Genomic DNA, 24256 nt, shown 5'->3' on the forward strand with positions numbered 1-24256 from the left:
TTGGCTTGGGACCACATTTAAAGCGATCCGAGCACAATTTAGATATCGCTCGAAATAAAAGCTCAAACTTATATTCTACAAATTGAGCTATCGGATCCCTCGGTATCGCCCAAGATTGAAATAAAGAGACGTGAAATTTCTGGAGTGGCAATAGGGTTTTAAAAGCGGACGATGCATATCTATGTCGGGCAGTGTCAAGTCGATACACTTCCTTTCACTCATAATGTTTATTTGTTAAATAACTCAACTATACACTTTTAAGTTTACATATTGTTTCTGTGTATTTGTTCGATTGATATGACGTGTAAAATGGTTGTATATTATTAAAATACTGCAAGAGACCACCAGTACTCAAATGTTATGTTTACAAACTTAACATTGAAAATCCACATACGGCAGTAGCCCCATAGTTTCATGTCTCGATAGTCTCATTTTAGTCTCGGGTATTATGGCCGTGAAGGGTTGAATAAATCTTACTAATTCCCCGCATGGAAAGAGCGCCGAACATGACAGAGCACAATAAATAGCCTGAATTTCGTGTGAACGTTTTGTTTACATATTTATCGTAACACAACTCTTTGACGAACATTAATGTTCTGTGTCAATGGCATTGACATGCTTTTTGTCGCTCCAGGGGGCGCCGTCAATTTTTTGTTCCTGTTCTCTGTTCTTTCTTGTTCATCTATATAATGATGATGAGATAATGTGAATAAATTAATAACTCAACCAACCCCCTTCAATCGGATATAATATCGTGATGGTTCAATTTTCAGATGCTCAAAGCGACTTTTTAAGAAAAATAATTATTATAACACCACATTTCTTCTTTGTTCCAATTGTAATACGGGTCATATCAATAGCGACATCTGATCGATTGATGATGTGGTGTGAAAACACTTTATCGTGTTATAGGAGTTATTTCGATTAATTTTACCATATCGTTTTCTTACATTTTCATAGATACGAGAATACGACCTTTAACGATATCGATGACTTATTAAACCCTAAAAAAAGACATTATTATTATTAGATTTGGTCTTCCGAGTCTCAGGTCAAAAATCGTTTCTAGTTGTTGTATTATTTTCACTTTAAGAAACTATGGGTATCCATTGTCAACAAAGAAACATACTTAGTCCAAGTTAAGCACTTATAACTATAAATTTTATTTTTAGCATCTGAATCATCCCGGCAAAATTCTGTTTTGAGGCGGTATTTGTAGAACATTTTCACTGTTTCAATGTGTGTAAAAGGCTTGACGATGTTATCATTTATATTTCCTTCCCCCTCCACGAGCCACATGAAGTTAGACATTTCATTTCATGCAGAACACGTCACATATAGATACCCTTTTACTATAGCACTCTAACAACACCTTTCTTGCTCATATTCCGGTACTCGTTTATAAGTGAGTTTAATGGGAAAATAAACTGGCAAACCTTAACCAAGTACACATCACGCTGGTGAGAGATTTGTGATCATGGATCTTGGCTTTTCTCTCAGACAAGAGACCACGCCACTCGGCCAATGACTTTTACAGATGGAACGAAATTGACGTCATTCAATTCTTTGTTATCGTTATTAGACAGCCATTTTATTGATTAATTCTCAATAAATTCAATCAATCAGGACTATAAACGTTCAACGTTACACATAGTTTTGTGTGTTGGTACGTTTTATCTGGCTGGCGGATGTTATGAGGATTTTACCTAAACGCACAGCATTAAAATGCTACTCACCTCTCCTGGAGTTCTCTGTTCTTCTTCGTTCATCCGTGTTATAGTGATGATGAGATATCCTATGATATATTGATGTTTATCACCGTGTCCATTCAGATTTTGAACACTGTGGGGTAGGGTTTTTGTGTACGATGTGTGTCAGTATATATATATATATATATATAATATATATATATATATATATATATATATATATATATTTTTTTTTTTATTTTATTTATTTTTTTTTTATAATTATGTAAGGGGGGGGGGGGGGGTAGGTGAAGGACTGTTAGGTGGCGTAGCGTTTTACTATTAGTTATCGTGATTAATGATGATTGTTACAGGTGATATTATACATATGTTGATATTGATTATGATAGTAAATATTGGAGAGATATGCATTGTTATTATTGTTAACATCATTATTATTATTATTATCATTATTATTATTATTATTATTATTATTATTATTATTATTATTATTATTATTATTATTATTATTTATTATTATTATTATTATTATTATTATTATTTATTATTATTATTATTATTATTATATTATTATATTATTATTATTATATTATTATATATATATTATTATTATTATATATTATTATTATTATATATTATTATTATTATTATTATTATATTATTATTATATTATATTATTATTATTATTATTATTATTATTATTATTATTATTATTATTATTATATTATTATTATTATTATATATATAATTATTATTATTATATTACATATTATATATTATTATATAATTATTATTATTATTATTATTATTATTATTATTATTATTATTATTATATATTATTATATATATTTTTATCATTATTATATTATATATTATTATTATTACTTATTATTATTAATTTATTATCTCATTATTATTATATAGTATAGAATAATAATAATAAGTTAATTATTATATTATTATTATATTATTATTATTATTATTAGTAGTAGTAGTAGTAGTAGTAGTGGTAGTAGTATTGTAGTAGCAGTAGCACGCAGAGCACAGTATAGTATAGTAGTAGTAGTAGTAGTAGTAGTAGTAGTATGGTAGTCGATTTTAGTAGTAGTAGTAGTAGTAGTAAAGTAGTAGTAGTAGTAGTAGTAGTAGTAGTAGTAGTAGTAGTATTAGTAGTAGTAGTAGTAGTAGTAGCGTTTGTAGTAGTATTAGTAGTAGTAGTATAGTAGTAGTTTTGTTTAGTTGTTGTTGTTGTTGTCGGTATCATTATTATTACTATTATTATTATTATTATTATTATTATTATTATTATTATTATTATTATTATTATTATTATTATTATTATTATTATATATATTATTATTATTATTATATTATATATTAGTAGTATAGTAGTAGTAGTAGTAGTAGTATAGTAAAGTAGTAGTAGTAGTAGTAGTAGTAGTAGTAGTAGTAGTAGTAGTAGTAGTAGTATAGTAGTAGTATAGTAGTAGTAGTAGTAGTAGTAGTAGATTATTATAGTAGTATTAGTATATTATTATATATTATTATTATTATTATTATTATTATATATTTATTATTATTATATTATTATTATTATTATTATTATTATTATTATTATTATTATTATTTATTATTATTATTATTATTATTATTATTATTATTATTATTATTATTATTATTTATTATTATTATTATCATTATTATTATTATATTTATATTATTATTATTATTATTATTATTATTATTATTATTATTATTATTATTATTATTATTATTATTATTATTATTATATTATATTATTATTATATTATATTATTATATTATTATCATTATTATCATTATTATCAATTATTATCATTATTCATATTATTATTATTTTATTATTATTATTATTATTATTATTATTATTATTATTATTATTATTATATTATTATTATATTATTATTGTTATTATTATTATTATTATTATTGTTATTATTATTATTATTATTATTATTATTATTATTATTATTATTTTTATTATTATTATCATCATCATCATCGTCATTATTATTATTATCATTATTAATATATTATCATCATCATCATTATCACCATCATCATCGTCATCATTATTATTATCATCATTATCATCATCACGACCATTTATATATACAGCTACGTAGATTGCTTGTCGACATTTTATTTGGCATTTTTCCAATGAAAATTCCCTGGATGAAAACATCTGATTCACCGAATGTTAACATGCCAAGAAATTCAAGCTGATTTTAATTCAAATTCTTTACATCATTGATATCTTTTATGGCTTGTCATATTTTAGTCCGATGACGTTTGCCTCACAGGTCAATCAAGGAAGACGTATTGTTATCACGTGATTAACTTACAAAACATCAAATGTAACGGTAGCCAACTTTTTCTCTCCAAAATTGCCAAAGCATATCACAGGAAGGCGTGTCGTGACAAAGCTAAATATACTCGTAGCTGAATATCCATATTTATGTTGAAGTTTTACATAAAAGAAATTATCAATTTTTAAAACTTATTTTCTTTATCTTGAATCGTCTTGAAAAAGATCCAATGTGTTTCGTTGTTGCATCAATTCTAATAAGTATAATACTTGGTTCATTGTAAATTTATGAAATACACTCATTAACAATGGATTTTTTAAAAAAACAACAAATCAAATAAATAAGGTTTATAGATGTCAATTTATTTAGTTGTTTGTATTTCTCAGAACAATTTTGAAAAATATTATGTTAAAAAAAACACACACACAACCCCCCCCCCCAAAACAAAACAAAACAAACAAAAAAAAAACAAAAAAAAACAAAACAAAAAAAAACAACAAAATAAAAACAACAAAAAAACAAACAAAAAAAAACAAAACGTAAAAAAAAACAAACAACAAATAACAAACTAGCAAACCTGCGGTCTGATTAACCCTGCCATGCAAATTAATCTGGTAAAAAAGAATGTTCATTGAAATTGAAAACATGCAGAATATTTATAAGAATGATTTGCTGACAAGAATTTTGATCAGAAATAGAAAAATACCACAAAATTAAGCCCCCCCCCCACCAAAAAAAAACAAACAAACAAAACAAAAACAAAACGAAAACAATATATATATATATAATATATATATATATATATATATAATATATATATATATATATATATATATATATATATATATAAAAGCAAAGCAAAAAGAAAGACAAAAAAAAAAACCCAGTAAAAACTAACAAACAAAAAAAAACAAAACAAAACAAAAGAACCCCCAGCAAAACAGGGCAATTGAAAACAATTTTTCAACAGTTGAAAATGCTTATACCAACGTTTACTTATGTGCAGGTCTGGTAAGTTATTTGTTATGGATTCATTGTTGTAATGGAAATACTCTCAAACCAACGCACAACATTTTCCATTACGATGCACGTCGGATAAGACCGACTTCCTTCTTTGTAGTCTCTGGTTGGAGAATATTTCTCAATTTGGTAGTTAATTTAATCCATCAATATTTGAAAAAAAAATTTTCTGACGCCCCAAATTGAAAAATAGTGTTGTGTGATAATACGGCACGAGTAATGTTATTATCATATAATATGCCGTAATCCTAAGATCTTGTTTCATTTTTAGATTTCATAGAAATGCCTATTGTTCAATGTCATTACCCCTTAAAGTGTAACCATCCGCATCATGACACGTCAAAATATTGATATGTAAATAATAATAATAATAATAATAATAATAATATTAATATAATAATACTATAATAATAATAATAATAATAATAATAATAATAATAATAATAATAATAATATAATAATAATAATAATGATAATAATAATAATAATAATAATATATATATAATAATAATAATAATATATAATAATAATATAATAATAATAATAATATAGAATACATAATATAATATATGATAAAATGAATAAAGAAAATGATGATAAGTATAATGAATATATAAAATAATAAAATAATAAATATAATAATAATATTTAAATTAATAGATATAATAAATATAATAATAAATAATATATAATAATAATAACTAGTAATAAAATATAATGAAATATATATAGAAATTATAATGTATATTATAAATACTTAATTAAAAATTTATTATGATATTTATAATAATTATATTATATAAAATATATATATATATTTGCATGCTGTAAGGAATCTTATTATTATGATAATAATAATAATAATATAATATAATATATAATAATATAATAATAATAATAATATAGTTAATAATATAATAATAATGATAATAATAATATATAGTTATTATTATTATTATTATTATTATTATTATTATTTATTATTATTATATTATTATTATTATTATTATTATTATTATTATTATTATTATTATTAATATTATTATTATAAGAATAATAATAATAATAACATATTCCCATTGTACATCCTCAATATATATATATGTTTGTGTGTGTATACATATTTATATATATATTATATATATATATATATATATATATATATATATATATATCGATGTATGTATGTATGTATATATATATATATATATATATATATATATATATATATATATATATATTATATTCATATAATATACATAGAGTAGTACTTGGAAAAGAGCGTTCATAATATTCATTCAATCGTCTCTAGCTCTTCTTTAGAACTCCTCATCTCTTATCCTCCCACCAGTCATTCACTTCCACAGACTTCCAACAGATCGTATCATCTCTTGTCATCTATTACGTCCCCTCCCACCTACTTTCGTTTTACTCATAGTCTCCCTAGCCCTATAATGCTGAATTATGAAAGATAAAAAACAAAAAAAAAAAAAAAACCAAAAAACAAAAAAAAAAATCCAAACAAACGAACAAGAAAAAGAAAAGAAATTAAAAACAAACAAATCGATTTTAAGTTTTGGCCAGAAAATTTCCATCAAATATCGATCGGTTAAAATGGCACTCATCTTTATTAAAACTCTCAAATCTTGGAATTCTTTATCGATCGATTCAGATAAGGAGATCCAGGTTTGAGAGGTTTTTTTTTTTGACAAAATGAGTCTCACTTCAATAGACCTATATTTGAAGGTGAGTTTACTGACCAAACTTTTTAAAAACGTGTTTTTTTTAGTAGGGTAGGATAATCATATTTTCTTGATTAGACATATAAGATGATAACCATCAATTGTTTTAGTTTCAAGTAATAAACAGTAATAAAGATGTTCTTGTGCATCTCCTTAAGTACATAGCTAGGTTTTATTGCGATATAACGAGTGTCGGATCTAGTGCGCACATAATGTTGTCAACTTTTCACATTGGTCTAACACTGCCGCGATGGCATGTGTTTCAACAGTTAACCTTTGTACTCTGGAAAAACACGTATTTAAAAATTTGGTCAGAAAATTTGTCCTTCCAATATCGATCGATTTAAATGACCCACATCTTGACAAAAAACTCTCAAACCTGGGACCTCGCGGTCTTCTTTCAGTTTGAGAGTTTTGTCAAGATGAGGATCATTTAGATCGATCGATATTTGAAGGACGAGTTTTCTGGCCAAATTTCAAATTACGTATGCGTCTTTACAGAATACGGCAGTTAACTGGTTAATTCTACTTCACAATCCAACTCTTGAATTCCCTCCCTTGTTGAAATAGTGTTGTGCTTTGATTGGTTTCAAATTGGTTACGTTTCATCCAAGAATTTAAATATGCCACTAATTTAAATCAAGGGATTTGTGTGGATTTCAAGGGAGATAAATTTCCACTTTTTATAAGTGACACCAGACTGAATCAAAGAATACCACTGATAATGATGATGATGTTCATGTGTTTGTTTTGTTTTGTGGTCGTATTTTTAAGACGGACCAGGAAGAAAGGAGATTCAATTTAACTATGATAAAGAACTGGCAACAAAACAGTCATAGATAATCTGGAGCATATTGTAAATAATAATTTTATTAACTCCTTAACGGCAACAGGGACTTTCTTTCAAAGTATAATATATTTCCTCATAATATATCTTTATTTTTTGGAGATACAATTGCTTTTCACTTAGAGAGTTAGTGGTCTTTTAACATATGATGAATTTAGTTTATAATCGAACGTTGCTTATAAAGGGTTAACCACGCTTTTGGAGGCCTGAGTAGATTCAAGTGACAGAACCATTAACTCAGATATTTCTTGGTGTTTTACGTTTCAAGTTCATAATGAAAACCATTGGAACATAGGAGGGAGTGAGATTCTTAAATAAAAGACAAAATGTTGTTTCCCTTAACAAGAAATGGTTACGAATGTAGTGTTTTGTAATGTAATATGCTGCTTAGTATGTAAGTTAAAGATCAAATGTGTAAGCAACAGGCTACCTACCTGCTAGTTTTATTCTAGATTTAGAAAGGTATAAAAGTTTCTGGATATGAACATTTTACTAGGGCGTTTTCACCGTGTTGTCATGTTCACAATGCAACATTTATTTTTTGCCACCTAGCCATATGAATCCAACTTTCCACATCATTCAGTACACGCGCTCTTTGGTTTTAGTACCCAAATAATACTAGTTGCCACATGCACCCGTGTTCATTAAAATTGATCAAGTGAGGTGTTATGTGTGAAATGCATTATCCGATGCCACTACGCTGTGACAAACGTTTGCAAACATGGTCGCAGTCTTACCTATTGGGTTTATCATAAGAGTACACCTCGAGAAATGCAATTCCTCTGAGAAAACTAGCGGGTCAGGCGTTTCAGGAGACGTCCGCTATGACACACTTTTTTGCAGCGGAGTTTTGCGCTCCCATGTGTGTTGAAAACTGGAACGTCGAGATGACTAATGTCAAACTTTGTAAATAAATGGACACATTGTCAAGAATGGACCATTATCAATAACATCCAAAGGGCGGGGCCTGTTATAGAAGAAATCCAGTCCTCTGTGCAGTGAAAGATAATTGCCAGGACATGGATAATTTTAAACTAGAAAGGGATTGTTGGGTTCCTTTTTAAACGCATAATAGACGGTGTCCCAAAATCCAAGCCGAATCAAATCTTGGTGGTTCTTGTGCTTAGCTTGGCTGACTTTTGAACGGGGTGCAAATACAAGGAGTGTGTGTGTGTGTGTGGGGGGGGGGGGGGTTCGACTTGGAAGAATACGGCTCTTACAGATTGGGGCTATGTTTCCTCTGAATTGGGAGAGAGGACTCTGGTTCTATACCAGTAAGAGTAGATAGTGTATGGCAGCCAATAACCTGCGGTCCACAACTTGTCTAGCGGCAAGCCACGCTACATCAGTATAATATATTGGCGTCGTCCTCTTGTACTTCTTGTAGAAACGATCTGAATGACACAGAGCAGCTGGTTGAAAATTGCATCGTGATCGGTCACCTTGCGGGTTTAAGACTTGTTCATGAGAGCCGGATATATTTTGTATTGGGGAGATTAATCAAGTGTAATCATTATAAGTTGCTGGCATACGCTAACAAAATACGTTTTCCCATTAACCACTTAATTGCCGTACTCCAGAAAGACACGTCGTCCTTCATATATCGGTCAATTTAAATGACTTTCATCTTGGTAAAAAATCTCAAACCTGGGACCTCGCGATGTTTCATATTTTAGAATGTTTTTTCCAAGATAAGGATGATTTAAATATCGATCTTTGAAGGATGAGTTTTCTGACAAATGATTTTTAAATACGCATCTTTCCAGAGTACGGCAGTTAAATGGTTAATTTTGATCAGAAATCTTTTACTTTAAATATCGGTAGTTTAAGAAGGTGCCCAACTTGTCGAAAAGCTGCAGACTCGAGACATATCTCAAACCTGGGACTTCAGTGAAAACCAAATCGCATTGCTGTTACAATTCTCCTAATGAAAATAGGAAGATGGTGTTAAACGTGAATCTAAATGAAAAATAATTAATAGAAAGAATGCATCATATAAAAAAACTCATAAGCATGACAAATTAGCATTGATTCCTCCTGTTATCGAGATTAGTTGTGAATTATAGTCTACTGTTGAATCAAATAATCGCCAGTTGCAGACATCATGCACAAAACATAATACGGGCAACTGCGCAACATCAATAATTTATCAACACTTAAAGTTACCAATAAACCGACAGCAAATAAGATTGGGCATTAACCGAATTATACCTTTGAATATCAAATGCATTAATATTGTGTCGTCATGAGTACCGCAAGTGCGACTACTCTATAAAAAGAATCCAGACAAGATTGGAATGTTTTGATGCACTCTCGTGTAACATGACTTGATTTGTTGTTGAAGAACGATAAGCCAGACAAATAGATTAACCCCCTACAGGCGGGTTCTGACACCAAGAGTGTAATAATAGCAATGTAAAGTTTACTTCAATAAAGCGCCAATCGCTATCTCTGGCCTTTTGGTGAAAAAACAACAACAAACAAATCCTGAAACTTGAGCTTTTATATAGGACAATATCCAATAAATGTGCTTAAAGTGCTTTACAGGAAAACACTTTATTAAATGTGAAAAATAATTAGATACATAAGGTGAAAAATACAAATTTAAACAGTTTATTCAATTCCGCCAATTAGAGGGGTAAATAAGGTTTTTTCCTCCATCGCTTTATCCCGTTCGGATTACCATGAATATTATTATCGTTTTTGTTATTGGCTGTGGAAGGGATTTTAGCCCAAAAAGTTCCATATTAAGTATTTTGTTCTGTTTTAAAGCCGATTTATTCATATTTGTTGAATGCTTTTTACAATTTTTTCGGTACGAAATGAGTATTGTGATGCTCTTTGTTTTTGATTGTTGTTTTTATCTAAAAAGATTTCCAATAATTCTGCAGTTATTTTTTAATGTTTTATATTCTTGATACTCTCATAATCGCTTTCAATTTCCCCCTCCTGTTCACGTATCTAAAATATTGAGTCATTTGTTTTTTGCTAGTCAAATGGGTACATAACCCTGTCGGGTATTTCAATGTTGTGTCTACCTTAAATTGCCTTTCGCCAACGAACCACTTCCTGTGTCGCTTGACAAGGCCAAGGTTGTAAGAATAAGCGTGATAATATATATTCATGTTGTTATTAACTCTTTGTACGTAAAACCAGCTTTCTTTCAAATCAGAATCTCTCCGATTTTTCATTTATCTAGTTATGACCATCGACAAACTTTTTCATTAGGCGAGCAGTGACAGCTTAAATGAAGTTCAAGTTGTGTCTTTGTTTCTTAAACCAAAGCAAAAATGGTAAGGTATTTGTAACCGTAAAATTCAGTTTGAATTTCGCATGTGATGGGTTAAGGTGGTATCACTACCCCATTGTCTTGTTTTATTTGCTATTTTCTCCCTGGGAAAGAAAATTGATATGCTTTGATGTGGGGAGATCGAGATGGAAAATTTTGTTTTTATTAGAGATTGGGGAAGGGAGAGGGGAGGGAGGGATGGTTGCGGGAGGGGGCGGAGGAAGTATGGTGGTGATTGAACCAAACGATGAGCAAACTGCCTTTATGTTAAGGTGGTAATAAAGCAATACCCAGACGTTGAAAAAAAATGAAAGAAGAAAGCTGTAAAGAAAATCAGTTTGGGGAGTCGATCCGATGGGTTATTGGGTTCACTAAGTTGTATTTCTTGCAAGGTGAGAAGAATGTCGCATGTTGCTGCATGTTGTATGTTACGTACAGTAAGACCTCGATATACCGACCGCCGCAATTGATAGTACGCGTTTAAGTGAAAGACTCATCATGTGTGCCTGCCAGATAAATCTCATCAAAACAAAACAAGCAAAAAAATGTGCCCCACCCATTATCATTTTAGACAAAATTTTTGTGAGAACATATCGGCCAAAAGCGGTCTGAAAACAATAGCAAAAGGCTTATTTTTAATTCAGAAAAGTGAGTGGAGCAGGCACTTATGTTGATAACAACAAGAGATGTGAGTAGGAATGTGCCAGAAGACCATAGAGAATAAAAATTTCGCGGCGGTGATGGGGGTTTGAACCCGCGACCTTGCTGCGGAGTTGTCGTACCAGTAAGGTTGCGGGTTCAAACCCCCATCACCGCCGCGAAATTTTTATTCTCTATTGTCTTCTGGCACTTTCCTACAAAGGGCTTAGTGGGACCTACTTCATTGATTCTATAACGCCTCTCACCCTTTCCGTGATGGCTAATAATAAAATTTTTCACCATACCACGAATCATCCACATGACCCATCGTCTCAAAAGAGTATTATGTTGAAGTGATATTGATACTAAAACTTGAATTTATAGTCAAAAATAAAAATTTGGTTTAGTTCATGTCTTTTATTGTGTTGAATAAAATTAACACTTCCTAAACTGCTTGACTTGACTTAAGCCCTAAACCCAATTCGGGGCATAGGCCATCAATGATGCATCTTATTTAACTAACTCTTCCTAGGATTGTCTTCTCTACCTGCTTCCATGTGTATCAACCCCTTAACCCCAGTCGGAACACAGGCCATCGATGATGCTTCCTATTTGTCTCTTCCTTGAACTGTCTTCTCCACCTGCTACCATATGTATCCACCCCTCAACCCCAGTCGGAACACAGGCCATCAATGATGCTTCCCATTTGTCTCTTCCTTGAGCTGACTTCTCCACCTGCTTCCATGCGTATCCACCCCTCTTTGCTTCCTCCATCATCGTGCTGCGTCGCCAACTATTTCTTGGCCTTCCTTGCCTTCCTTAACTACATCTAGCCACAATTTCATATTTCTGATCATTGAAACTTTAAATTCACTTTTCGGCATCTGTTTCACTCCGATATGATACCATTTTGTCGAGATTAGTCACATATGCGGTCGATATCTTGTTGAAGTTTGACACAAAAAGCAATTAATAGAAAGAACGAAATTGACGTCACTCAACTGTCCGTTATTGTTCGTTGACAGCCGTTTTTATGAGTAGCCCTCACTAAAATTATATCAATCAGACTCTAAACGGTTCAGGTTACACATAACTTTGTGTGCTGGTACATTATATCCTGCCGGCGGATGTTGTCAGTATTTTACCAAAACGCACAATAATTAGTTATAATGAAAAAATATGGGTGTTGGGTTGGTTCCCTTGTAAAGTGCTGTGAGCACATTTAGTGAACATTGTGCTATATCAAGGGATAGTCCCCCCCCCCCCCCCCCCCCACCACTTAATGAATGATGTGGGTTAAGATAAAATTAAAGTCCAACCCTGCCATCAATGAGTTAAGCGTCAATAATATGGTGTTACGTGAGAATGAACTAGAATTAACCGGTAGATTTTTGACCAATCAAAAAGGAGGATTTGTGACACACCCTCAAGCCGACTCGGACAAGTATAGCTGGTTGTTTACATACATACTCTGCTTTTCCTTATTGTTTTTCGACAGCTAGTTTTGTGATTAGCTCTTACTAGTTTCGATCAATCCCACTATAAACGATAAAGGTTACACATAGTTTTCTGTTATGGTGCAATTTATCAGGCGTGTAGAACTAGTGAGCCCTTTACTTAAAAGCATACCACCGATGGTGATAGCGTGTAGATTGTTTAGTTGAGCACTAACTGCCACTGTTTACATTGGGACGACAATTGAGCCAAAATTATCAGATTCAAGAAATTTACAGGTTTTTAAAATTTTTATTCTTAGAAAAAAAAAATCCATCTCTTCAGAGAAGACATATATTTTTAAAAGATTAGATTCACCCCCGACTTCAAAACGACATTAGATATATCGAGATGAACTAGATTTCAAAACGTGAATTTAAAGCCAAAATGACGAGACAAGTAAGGTTTTATTTATCGTCATTTTAAGAAATTATATCCATTTTCATTTTTAAAAGAAGGAAAACAAAACAAAAACGAAAAACAAAAAACAAAACAGAGCAAAAAACAAAAAACAAAAAAAAAACCCAAAAAAAACCAGAAAAAAAACAAAACAAACGACAACAAAAAATCAACAAAACAAAAACAAAATAAAACAACCAAACAAAAAAAGAACAAACAAAAAAACAAAACAAAAACAAAAACAAAATAAAACCAAACCATGACATTAAAAGCCGTTTCTTATTTCCCGATTTTGACTGTCTAAGTCGCTTCGACATAATACCATTTTGAGACGGTAAAAAGAAAAAGGCTTTTCTATCATGATGGCTTCAGTCCAAGATATGGCGAGATAACGAGGATTTACTGTTTTGCGTCTGTTTCATTTGTATCGATGTGTTTTTAGATTTAGATTTGGTATGTATGATTGATTCTGGCAGTCTCTTGCATCTGGAGCAGGTAAATTATCTGAAATTAAATACTTAACTCTTTCATGGCAGGATTCGACTTTGATTTTATCCGACGGCATGGAGAAGATCTGTTCACAGACCTATTATTTTCTACGAGGAGAGATGGGGGTTTAGATCTTGGAGGGAGGCCATTGCTTGGAAAATATGGATTCACGCAGAGGGATTGTAATAAATACAAATTCATATTGTACATCAAGTGAAAAAAATAAAACTGACCTTGTGTACAGTGCAATATCCACTAAATGCGTCCAAAGAGTCATAACTCATGAAAAGCGATAATACATTTTTTAAGATACAGCACTGTTACTCGCTAGATACTTATTTTGCACCTGAGTACGGTGAGAGAATGTAAGTAAACTCAGGGCTCAACTCCAAGGACTCAACTTTACTCCGATTGGGACTTGAATCAGACCTACAGGTCAAAGGGCTAGTTTCATACATACCGAAAGAACACAAAGCTTCACATATTGCCTTATAATGTAAAAGCACATTTTAATGATATTTCATCTTTTTCTTTCCTTTCAGGCGCTCCGTCTGTGACTACTTGTCGTCTCTGTTGGATGCAACAGACAGTAATTTGGTTCCGGCCTTCAGCCATGCTGACTTGCAGCTCTCAACCCCTGCTCTCACACCGGAAGTAGTGAGAGATCACGAGACTTGCCAACCAAGGTTAGAGGTCAACGATCTTGATAAGCCAAGAACGTCGCACGGAAATAAGAACACAATAGATGACGATATGGCACGTTTCGTCATTGACTTTCATCAGTATTCTTTGAATGACCCTGAATAACTTCTCTTCATAAGCAATATTCACGAACTCATTGAATTATAAACTGTTTATGACTAATTATTCAATACTGCACAAGATTTGTTGATTAAATCTGTAAAAATTAAAGTTAACTCTTAAAAGCTAAAACTAAACATTTTCTGACAGTGAGAAAATTGAAAATTATCATATTTAAATTAATTTTCTTCAAACAATGAGATATGTGACAGACACGGACTACAACATGTAATTACAGTATATACACACGTGTTTATATTAATTTTATTAACGATGAAGTTGTCACAAACAGTTACAAGTACGTGCCAAGGAATGTTATCACAAACAAGATGAGTGAGAAACGTTTATTTGCCAAAATAGGCAGAAATCTTTCTTTCGCTCTCCTTATCCAATATACTTCTTACGTAAATTTTGTGACAATAGATTGAGTTTATTTAGGATAAAACTGAGAATTATTTCGGGAAAAATCCCCCCAAAACATCTTGTTTTATTTGTTTATATGATTCATATTATAAAATAATTATATTATATAATCATAATTTTTAAAGAAAATATGGACGAAAACACAGGCGTTCAGAATCACAAGGGTGGAATAATGTTGGTAAAATTTTGAGACCTGCCTGTCACAAGAGGATGACAACGTTCACCATATCGGATCCTTCTGTTGGTTAAAAAACAGTGAGATATTATTCAGTTCTTAAAGAAAATATATATGCATTTCTATGGTTCGTGCACATTTGATTTTTATAACCCGTAAATCCTGGCAACCATAACCAGAGCGAACCATTATTATGTTTGGAACCTCTACCGTGAAATGAAGACAAGATTCAAATCCCAGGACTGGATTTACCATTGAGTCAGAGAAACTTAGTTCATCAGACTAGTTTACGTCATTACATACCAACCTTTACGTCATCAGATAGCATTACGTCATGTGACTATTATTACGTCATCATAGAGAAACCTTACTTCATCAGACAGAATTTTGCTATGTGATAGCAAGCGTTACATTGTCAGATAAAAAGCGTTACATCATGCGCATCAGATAGCATTTTGCCACGTCGTGATAGCAAGAATTACGTCATCAGAAAGTGAGCGTCATCATCAGATATTGTTGCGCCATGATATTATAGCAAACATCACATCATCAGATATTATTATATAGGATAACGTCTTAAGTGGGCTTTACGTCACCTAAGTGTCTTATCATTTAACTTGACAGGTCTGCCAAGAAAGATAAGAATGACTCAAGGACCATCAAAAGGCACCTCTTCCTTTAGCCTTTACTCTAATGGTGACCTCGAAATTCCGCCATCCTTCATCTGGTCATAGATGCAGACCGCCTACGTTGTTTTTTTCAGTTTTTTTTTTTCAGGTCTGATAACCAAAACTACTATGGGCTCATTGGAAATACTCTCAAAATATCAACACAAGATATCGTCCATTGCAACAACAATATTAAATCAGGCCCATAATTGTGGTCGGTTATCAGACCTGCTTTCTAAATCCAGTCCAAACCGTTTCACCAAGAAAGCAGTGTCAGTAATTCGACCCAGGCTTTGATGAGGCCGAAGTTACATCGCTTGGTGCAAATGGCAGGGTACAAATCGCTCATGTGAATTTTTGATTGAATTTTAATTAATTTTTTTTTTTTTGGGGGGGGGGGGGGGGGGGGGCGTATCATTTTTTCTCTCTCTCGAACTGCAGTCAAGTAACCATTGCATTTTAGTGTGTTGAATTTGAATAATTGACAAATGCAAATCGTTCTTAATAATTGAATGCACCCTTAAAAGTAAAATAAAGTAAAATAAGAATAAAGTTGACGAAGGAACCGTTGTCAAGAGAATGAGATTCAATAAGGTCAGAGGGAATCTAGAATGAATGATATTACTGGCAAAGTTTTTGTTCATGACCTTGATTGATAGTAAGGAAAAACTTGATGGGTGGGAGAAGGTTGTGGTGGTGGTGGAAGAGGAGGAGGAAAGGAATAGGAGTAGTTGGAGGAGTAGAATTAGAAGAAGTAGTAGGAGGAGTAGGAAGGAAGAGGAGGAGGAAGAGGAGGAAAAGAAGTAAATGGGGAAGGGGGTAGGAGCAGGAGGAGGAGGAGGAGGAGGAGGAGGAGGAGGATTAGAAGAATGAGCAGTTACGAGTAAAAGAGACACCATTATATCATTTGGATTGATCTTTTTCTGGGATAAAATAATCTTCTTTTGTTTAATTTTCTTTCTCTTTTCTGTTTTGTTTCATCTTCGTCAAAATTGAAACAAGATGCCAGTGAACATCCTCCGAGTAGTGCACTGTACGATTAAACTATCTGTCTCACATTGTAATGGCCATTTTCTGGGGCAGAATGTATGTGTGTGTGCGTGTATATCTATTTTAATTTTTATTTTATCTTTGACAAAATTGAAACAAGGCGAATGTGATCATCTCCTGAGTCGTCTCCTGAATGACAAAACTGTTGGGATCACTTACTACCTACAAGAACTAATTCTATTTTTTTCACTCAGGGCTCTGGATAATTACATTGGTGTATAGCCAGTCTTCTCATGCATGTTAATGTTATTATAAAATCCTATTTTTCCTCTGTAAATCAGCTCTGAGCTTGGTGACTCATATATTATGTTATATAATGTATCCAATAGATGTTGTTAGCAATATGTAATATTATAAACATATTTGTTATGGATAATTTTATTTTAATTTTCGACAAAGATCCAGATACGACTGGGTTTTTTTCTCTCTCATTTTGGATGAAATGTATATTTCATACACACATACACACCAACACACATCACACGCAGACACACACACACACACACACACACATATATATATATATATACGAATATATATATATATATATATATATATATATATATATATATATATATATTCGTATTCCCTCTTTCATCCAAAACTATAGTCGTACGTCTTTCCTGGTGCCTAAAATTGTCCAAGAGAGTTGTGAGTACTCTAGAAATTGTCAGAAACAAAACCAAACCAAGGAGAAAAGCGGGAGGATAAGAAGACGGAGCATTGGAAAGAGGAGAGGGAGAAGATGGAGAAATGAAAAAGGAATAAGAAGACGAAGAAGAAGAAGAAGAAGAAGAAGAAGAAGAAGAAGAAGAAGAAGAAGAAGAAGAAGAAGAAGAAGAAGAAGAAGAAGTAGTAGAAGAAGGAGGAGGAGTAGGAGGAGGAGGAGTAGGAGGAGGAAGATGAAGAAGAAGAAGAAGAAGAAGAAGAAAAAGAAGAAGAAGAAGAAGAAGAAGAAGAAGAAGAAGAGGAGGAGGAGGAGGAGGAGGAGGAGGAGGAGGAGGAGGAGGAGGAGGAGGAGGAGGATGAAGAGGAGCAGCAGCAGGAGGAGGAGGAGGAGGATGAAGAGGAGCAGCAGCAGGAGGAGGAGGCGGAGGAGGAGGAGGAGGAGGAGGAGGAGGAGGAGGGGGAGAAAAAGAAGAAGAAGACGAAGAAAAGGGACGGATATGGGAATTAGACAGGTTAGAAATATGCGTATAGTTATGTTATAACAACAGTAATTACGACATTTAACACGAGTGTTTTTATTGCATATGTTTAGTATATATTGTGTAATAAGTATATCATTTAAAAATTGTTGGTAAGACGTAAAGAGGGACTCGATCCAACAGTCAATATAACACACTCTGGCTACATTTGTAGGTCATATATATATATATATATATATATATATATATATATATATATATATATATATATATATATATATATAAACATTTGAAATATAATTAAGATAGTTTGACTTCTACAACGTTGTTATCGAGCGTTGCTCTCATCAGGAAGTGGAAGTCTCATGTGAAACACTAAAGAAGTTACAGTTTCTATAATGTGTGGTCTGTATTCGCACAATAATATTGATAAATAAATACTAACGTAATCTGAAAAATAAACCCAACGCAGTTTTGATATTGAGACCAGACAATCTGTTCTTCCAAAATCCATCGATTATAATGACCCCGGTCTTGTCAAAAACTCTCTAAACCTAGGACTTTCTTCCCAGGTTCGACAGCTTTTAACACCTACTACAAGGGTCATTTTTATCGATCAACATTTGAAGGATAAGTTTTCTGGCCAAAATTCGTTAAAAAAATTTTTCAGAGTAAAACAGAACACGCGTTTTAAACTTTGGGTCAGAAATCGTCTGTATCATGGTATGTGACAACGCTATGTGTGATTCCCTGCCTCAAAAGGGAAAACGATCTGAGATAGTGTGTATGAAATAGTGCCAGACAAAGCAAGATGGAAAAATACAGTAAAAAAAACCAAAAACCAACCCATCCCGTTACACCACGGAGGTTACTCTATAGATAGTATGCACTTGGCTAAGAAGTTCACAACATTGCCACCCGGAAGTATAACGGACCAACACACAAAACTATGTGTAACCATGTAACTACGTTTATAGTCAGGTTAATACAGTTTAGTGAGAATTACTCATAAACGCGGATGGCAAAAAGCAATAACAAAGACCAGAGTGACGTCATCTTCGTTCTATCTATAGTTGGAGCGATGTTAATGCCTGTATTCTTCACTAAAAATCGTCCCAACTATCGGGTAACCTCTGTGGTGTAGTGGTAGCAAGTCTGATCGATCACGAGGAATTCTGAGGTTCCAGGAAGACTGATTTTTTGAGGATGTTTTTTCTTTTTATTTCTTGTATTTTTCGTTCTTGCTTTGTCTGGCTCTGTCTCAAACACACATCTTCAGATGTTTATCTTACACTAGCGCCAGCTCCATAATTTCTCATGTCGGGGTAATTCAGGCGTTAAATATTGGATTAATTATATTGTCAAAAATTGTGGCCCGCCTCCAAAAATGGGTATTAAGTTGGGATGAACAAGAGGCTTAAAACTGAATTTCAAGTTAAAATTATCAGAAATATGAAATTTCAGGTTTGCGCACTTTAAAAGACAATGTATATGTTTCTCAATAAATTATATTAACTTGATCCATGTATCTTTTTAATTTTTTTTAAAATGTTGATTCTAAAACCAGTTTTCATCATTCGAATCATCGTGACGTATTATTATAGGCTATAGGTTAACAAAGGCTACGACCAGGGTATAAGTTAACAAAGGCTACGACCAGGGTAGGGTATAAGTTAACAAAGGCTACGGCCAGGGTAGTGTATAAGTTAACAAAGGCTACGACCAGGATATAAGTTAACAAATGCTTCTACCAGGGTAGGGTATAAGTTAACAAAGGCTACGGCCAGGGTAGTGTATAAGTTAACAAAGGCTACGACCAGGATATAAGTTAACAAAGGCTTCGACCAGGATATAAGTTAACAAAGGCTTCGACCAGGGTAGGGTATAAGTTAACAAAGGCTACGACCAGGGTATAAGTTAACAAAGGCTTCGACCAGGATATAAGTTAACAAAGGCTTCGACCAGGATATAAGTTAACAAAGGCTTCGACCAGGGTAGGGTATAAGTTAACAAAGGCTACGGCCGGCTGTAGGTATATATTACACTGATAAAATCTTGAGCGTGATTAGTGACTGGATAGTTAGCATCGGCGTTGTGTTTCTGGATTTTGTACATGTCACCAGGCTATACGTTAACAAAGTCTATGGCCAGGCTATTGGTTAACAAAGGTTACGGTCAGACTATAAGTTTACAAAGCCTACAGTCAGGCTATCTGTTAACAAAGGCTATGATCAGGATATAAGTTAACAAAGGCTATAAATAAGCTATAAGTTAACAAAGGCTACGGTCTGACTATAGGTCCAAAAAGGGTACGGTCAGTCTATAAGTTAATGGAGGTTACGATCTTCGCTTAGTCTCAGGTTTGAGAGTTTTTGCCAAGACGAGGGACACTTGAATCGATTGATATTTGAAGGACATGTTTTCTGGCCAAAGTTTTAAATACCTACTTGTTTTTCCAGAATACGACATGTCAATGGTTAAAGATCATTCATTGTCAAGAGGTTAAACACGAAATCACGTGATTTGTGGTGACTGCAAATTGGCTTATTTTTTTTTTTTTAAGTGAGATAGAATGAATATTTGAATCTTGAAAAATCATGGGAAGGCTTATTTGTCCATTAAATGCCAGAATAGAAGAAAAAAACGGAGTTGACGTCACTCAGCTCATTGATATTATTTTTAGACAACCGTTTTGGTGATTTTTTTTCACCAAATTATACCAATCAGGCTATAAACGTTAAAGGTTACACGAAGTTTTATGTGTTAGTAGGGTTAATCAGGCTGGCAGATGTTGTGAGTATTTTACCTAAACGCACAACATCAATATGAAGTTGGAAGTAAAGGTTTTGTGGCCATAATGAACAAAAAAGATATGTATGTTATGCCAGTGAATACATGTACCGTAGCTGTGTTGATTATGTGTTAAAGGTCTGATGAAAAGACGTGTATGAAACGGCTAAACCAAGCAGGAAAAAAAAAATACAAGAAAAAAACCCAAAACCATTCCAAGTCGAGGCGGACTGATATTCTTTTTGAGGGATGTTTTCTTCTCTTTTGTATTTTTCTTTCCTGTTTTGTCACGTATGACACTGTTTCATACCCACTTTTTTCTCTCTCAGATCTTTACCCTAACCCAACGCCAGCTTCCCAATTTGTCACTGTGTTGTGTGTTGTATGTTGGATAAGCCCCCCTAAACAATTGATTTCAATTTTTTCATCATGAACAAACATAATATTATTGTTGTCAATATTTTTGCCATATACTGAAAAACAACAACACATTTTAAAATTTTGGCCATAGAGCATTATATATAATAAATACATATAAATTTATTGCTGGATTAAAATGACCTCCACACTGTCAAAACGATTTTTGAACACGAATGTTCAGAGTATTGGATATAAAGAAATGTTACGTCGGGGGTCATTTAAATATTATAGCAAACATATAAAGTAAAAGGCTTTTTGGGCCATTGTGTAAAAAGGCGTTTTATTTGTGTCTGGCTGTATTGTGATTATCAATAAACACGGTCTGCTGTATATTTCAGCTTTGTGTGTGTTAATAAAAAACATTTTAAGTAATCTACCATATTGGATTATTCATTGTCGTGTGTTTTGTTGCAAAAGAAACATTACTTACAAATAAACGAAAGAAACAACAACATGGTGGCTGTATTGTTTACTTGTAAGTTGTTTTGTTTGAAAATCTTAAATTCATTCTGAATGATATTAGAAATAATATGTCAGCAATATTTTAGCCTTGGAAACAGAACGCTGTTTCGATAGCTCAATTGGTAGAGTACTCGCCTCGCGAGAATAAGGGGACCATAATATTATGACATTGCTTCGGGTTAGTCGATAATTTTTCCTGACCGCTCTCTTCCAACAGTGATTGGGTAGCTGCGTAAACTACAGGAGAGTATTTTAACAAAAAGTTGAATTGAATAAATTGTTTATTGTCGGTAAAAATACATGAACAGACATCTTTTGTCCATTAACCATTTAACTTATGGATTTATGGATTTGCTTTCGAAAGCAAAACTGTCTTCATCCAATAATTAACAAGTAGATTTTTGATCAATCGAAACGCGGGCTTTGTGATGCACCCTCTAGCCCGATAAGACAAATCTAGAAGGAACGAAATTGATGTCATTCGGCTCTTTGTCATTGTTTTTAGACAGCAATTTTGGCGATTAATTTTCACTAAACCTTATGAATCAGACTGTAAATGTTTAAGATTACACTCAGATTTGTGTGTTGGTATTTGATATCGGCTGTCGAGTGTTGTGAATATTTTACCTAAACGCATAGCATCAAAAGCTGGTTGTTAACAAACAAAATAATAAAGGAAGTTAATATCACTCTGCTATTTGTTATTATTTCTTGACCGCTATTTGTGTGATTCTCTCAACCTTTTATATGGCGCAATATTCATTAAATTATGTGCTCAAAGAATTTCATGAGGGGTTCCAAGCCAACATCAACGCATGACATAATTAATGTAAGACGAGAGATTGAGACTTAAGGCTGTATTTTTTTTTCGACGGGGACAATGCTGTTACCGACCAAGTGCTCGTTTTACACTTGCGTGCAGTGAGAGAATAGTCAACTAGTCAAAATTTTGCTTTCTATGATAACTTCTTTTTTCTTCATATTATTATAATATTAAGCATTATACGAGAAAAAAGTCTGATTTTCTAATTTCCAATAAATTAGAGAGTAGGCACATGTAAAAGATAAAACTGATAATGTCTTATCAAACAGTGATAGACAAAGCAGGCGGTTTCAAGTTTAATCCCCCCGGTTTAGGCAGGCTGATTTTTATGGCATGTTTTCTTGTATTCCTTTCTGCTTTGTCTGGCACTGTTTCGTTACCTCCTTTCCCGATTTGTCTCCATTTTTTGGGGGTATAATTTAGCGGTGAGTCTCATGCAATATTTAACACATGAAATGAAAAATTAAAATAAACAACCATTATAAAATCGCAAAAATACGTCATATATTTGTGCCGAATAATTTATAATGTCCTAGGTTAAAATTACGTTGGACGTCTTTTTCGATAAAAATATCGGATAACCTCGTGACGTTAGTTGGGTACCCGACAATTGATCTAAGTTCACAGTTCATACTAACTATGCTTTCAAAATCTCGTCGTGCCCATGACAATAACCAATGCCACTTGTCCTGACCGGTATTTCTTTTTTACAAAACTCGCCGAAAACCATAGTCTCAGGTTCACTCCCCACTGGTGTACACTTCCCTGAGTTTCAGATTTACTCCCCACTGTAACTGTTGCCTACTTCCCATAACTTTATCGGATATTCTCGGGTTTCGTCGGGGTTCGGCGGGTTTCGTAAAAAAAAAGTAAATGCTTTTTTACGAAACTCGCCGAAACTCAGGCTCAGGTTCACTCCCCAAAGGTGTACACTTCCCTGAGTACCAGGTTTACTTCCCACTTCTGCCTACTTCCCATATCTTTGTTGGGTTTCGGCGGGTTTCATAAAAAAAAGAAACACCCTGCCCCGCCAAACTTTCCAACCTTACACTACCCCAAGTAATAAATAATAATGTGAAATTGAATGTAAGCTTCACTTTAATTACAAAAACGGATCAAATGAACGTTTCGTGTTTCCCCTTTATCAACAAAACAGGATGAATGAAACACTACAGATGAATGAGTTATGACTACCACAGATAGAGTATAAACAAGGGAAAAATTAGACATGGACACCAGTGAAAAATAATCCTTAGACCATCTCCGATGAGTACCAGTGGGGAGTGAGCCCAGTACAATGGAGGTGGATGGCGAAGATTACAGGATCTAGACATATTGTCCCAGGTTCACTCCTCACTGGTGTCCACTCCAGTTAGTCTCGGATTCACTCTCCTCTGGGTGTCCTCTTCCTTTCCCATGGGTTCACTTCCCAGTAATGTCCACATCACAGTCCTAGGTTTACTCCCCACTAGTGTCCACCTTTCCTAGTCCCGGGTTCAATCCCCACTGGTGTCCACCTC

The 24256-nt window shown here is 33.0% G+C and overlaps 1 protein-coding gene and 1 long non-coding RNA gene across 6 annotated transcripts in view; both read left to right on the forward strand.

The window, feature by feature from the left end:
* LOC144972945 (C-type lectin lectoxin-Lio3-like) overlaps positions 1-18062 on the forward strand; it is a 153007-nt gene extending 134945 nt beyond the window's left edge. For all 5 annotated transcript variants that reach the window (XM_078914790.1, XM_078914789.1, XM_078914788.1 and 2 more), the window contains exon 3: positions 14519-18062. In XM_078914790.1, the coding sequence (XP_078770916.1) occupies positions 14519-14783 (265 nt within the window). In that variant the 3' untranslated portion in view covers positions 14784-18062. The remainder of the gene's footprint in view (positions 1-14518) is intronic.
* Positions 18063-18516: 454 nt separating this feature from the next.
* Positions 18517-22602, forward strand: LOC144972943 (uncharacterized). The gene is made up of 2 exons (XR_013645457.1): positions 18517-19923; positions 19957-22602. It is a non-coding gene; the product is annotated as an uncharacterized LOC144972943 (long non-coding RNA).
* The last annotated feature ends 1654 nt before the right edge of the window (positions 22603-24256 follow it).

The sequence above is a fragment of the Berghia stephanieae genome, chromosome 5 (genome assembly GCF_034508935.2).
Source record: "Berghia stephanieae isolate SIO BIC M18660-M18661 chromosome 5, UCSD_Bste_1.3, whole genome shotgun sequence".
Lineage (NCBI taxonomy): Eukaryota > Metazoa > Mollusca > Gastropoda > Nudibranchia > Aeolidiidae > Berghia > Berghia stephanieae.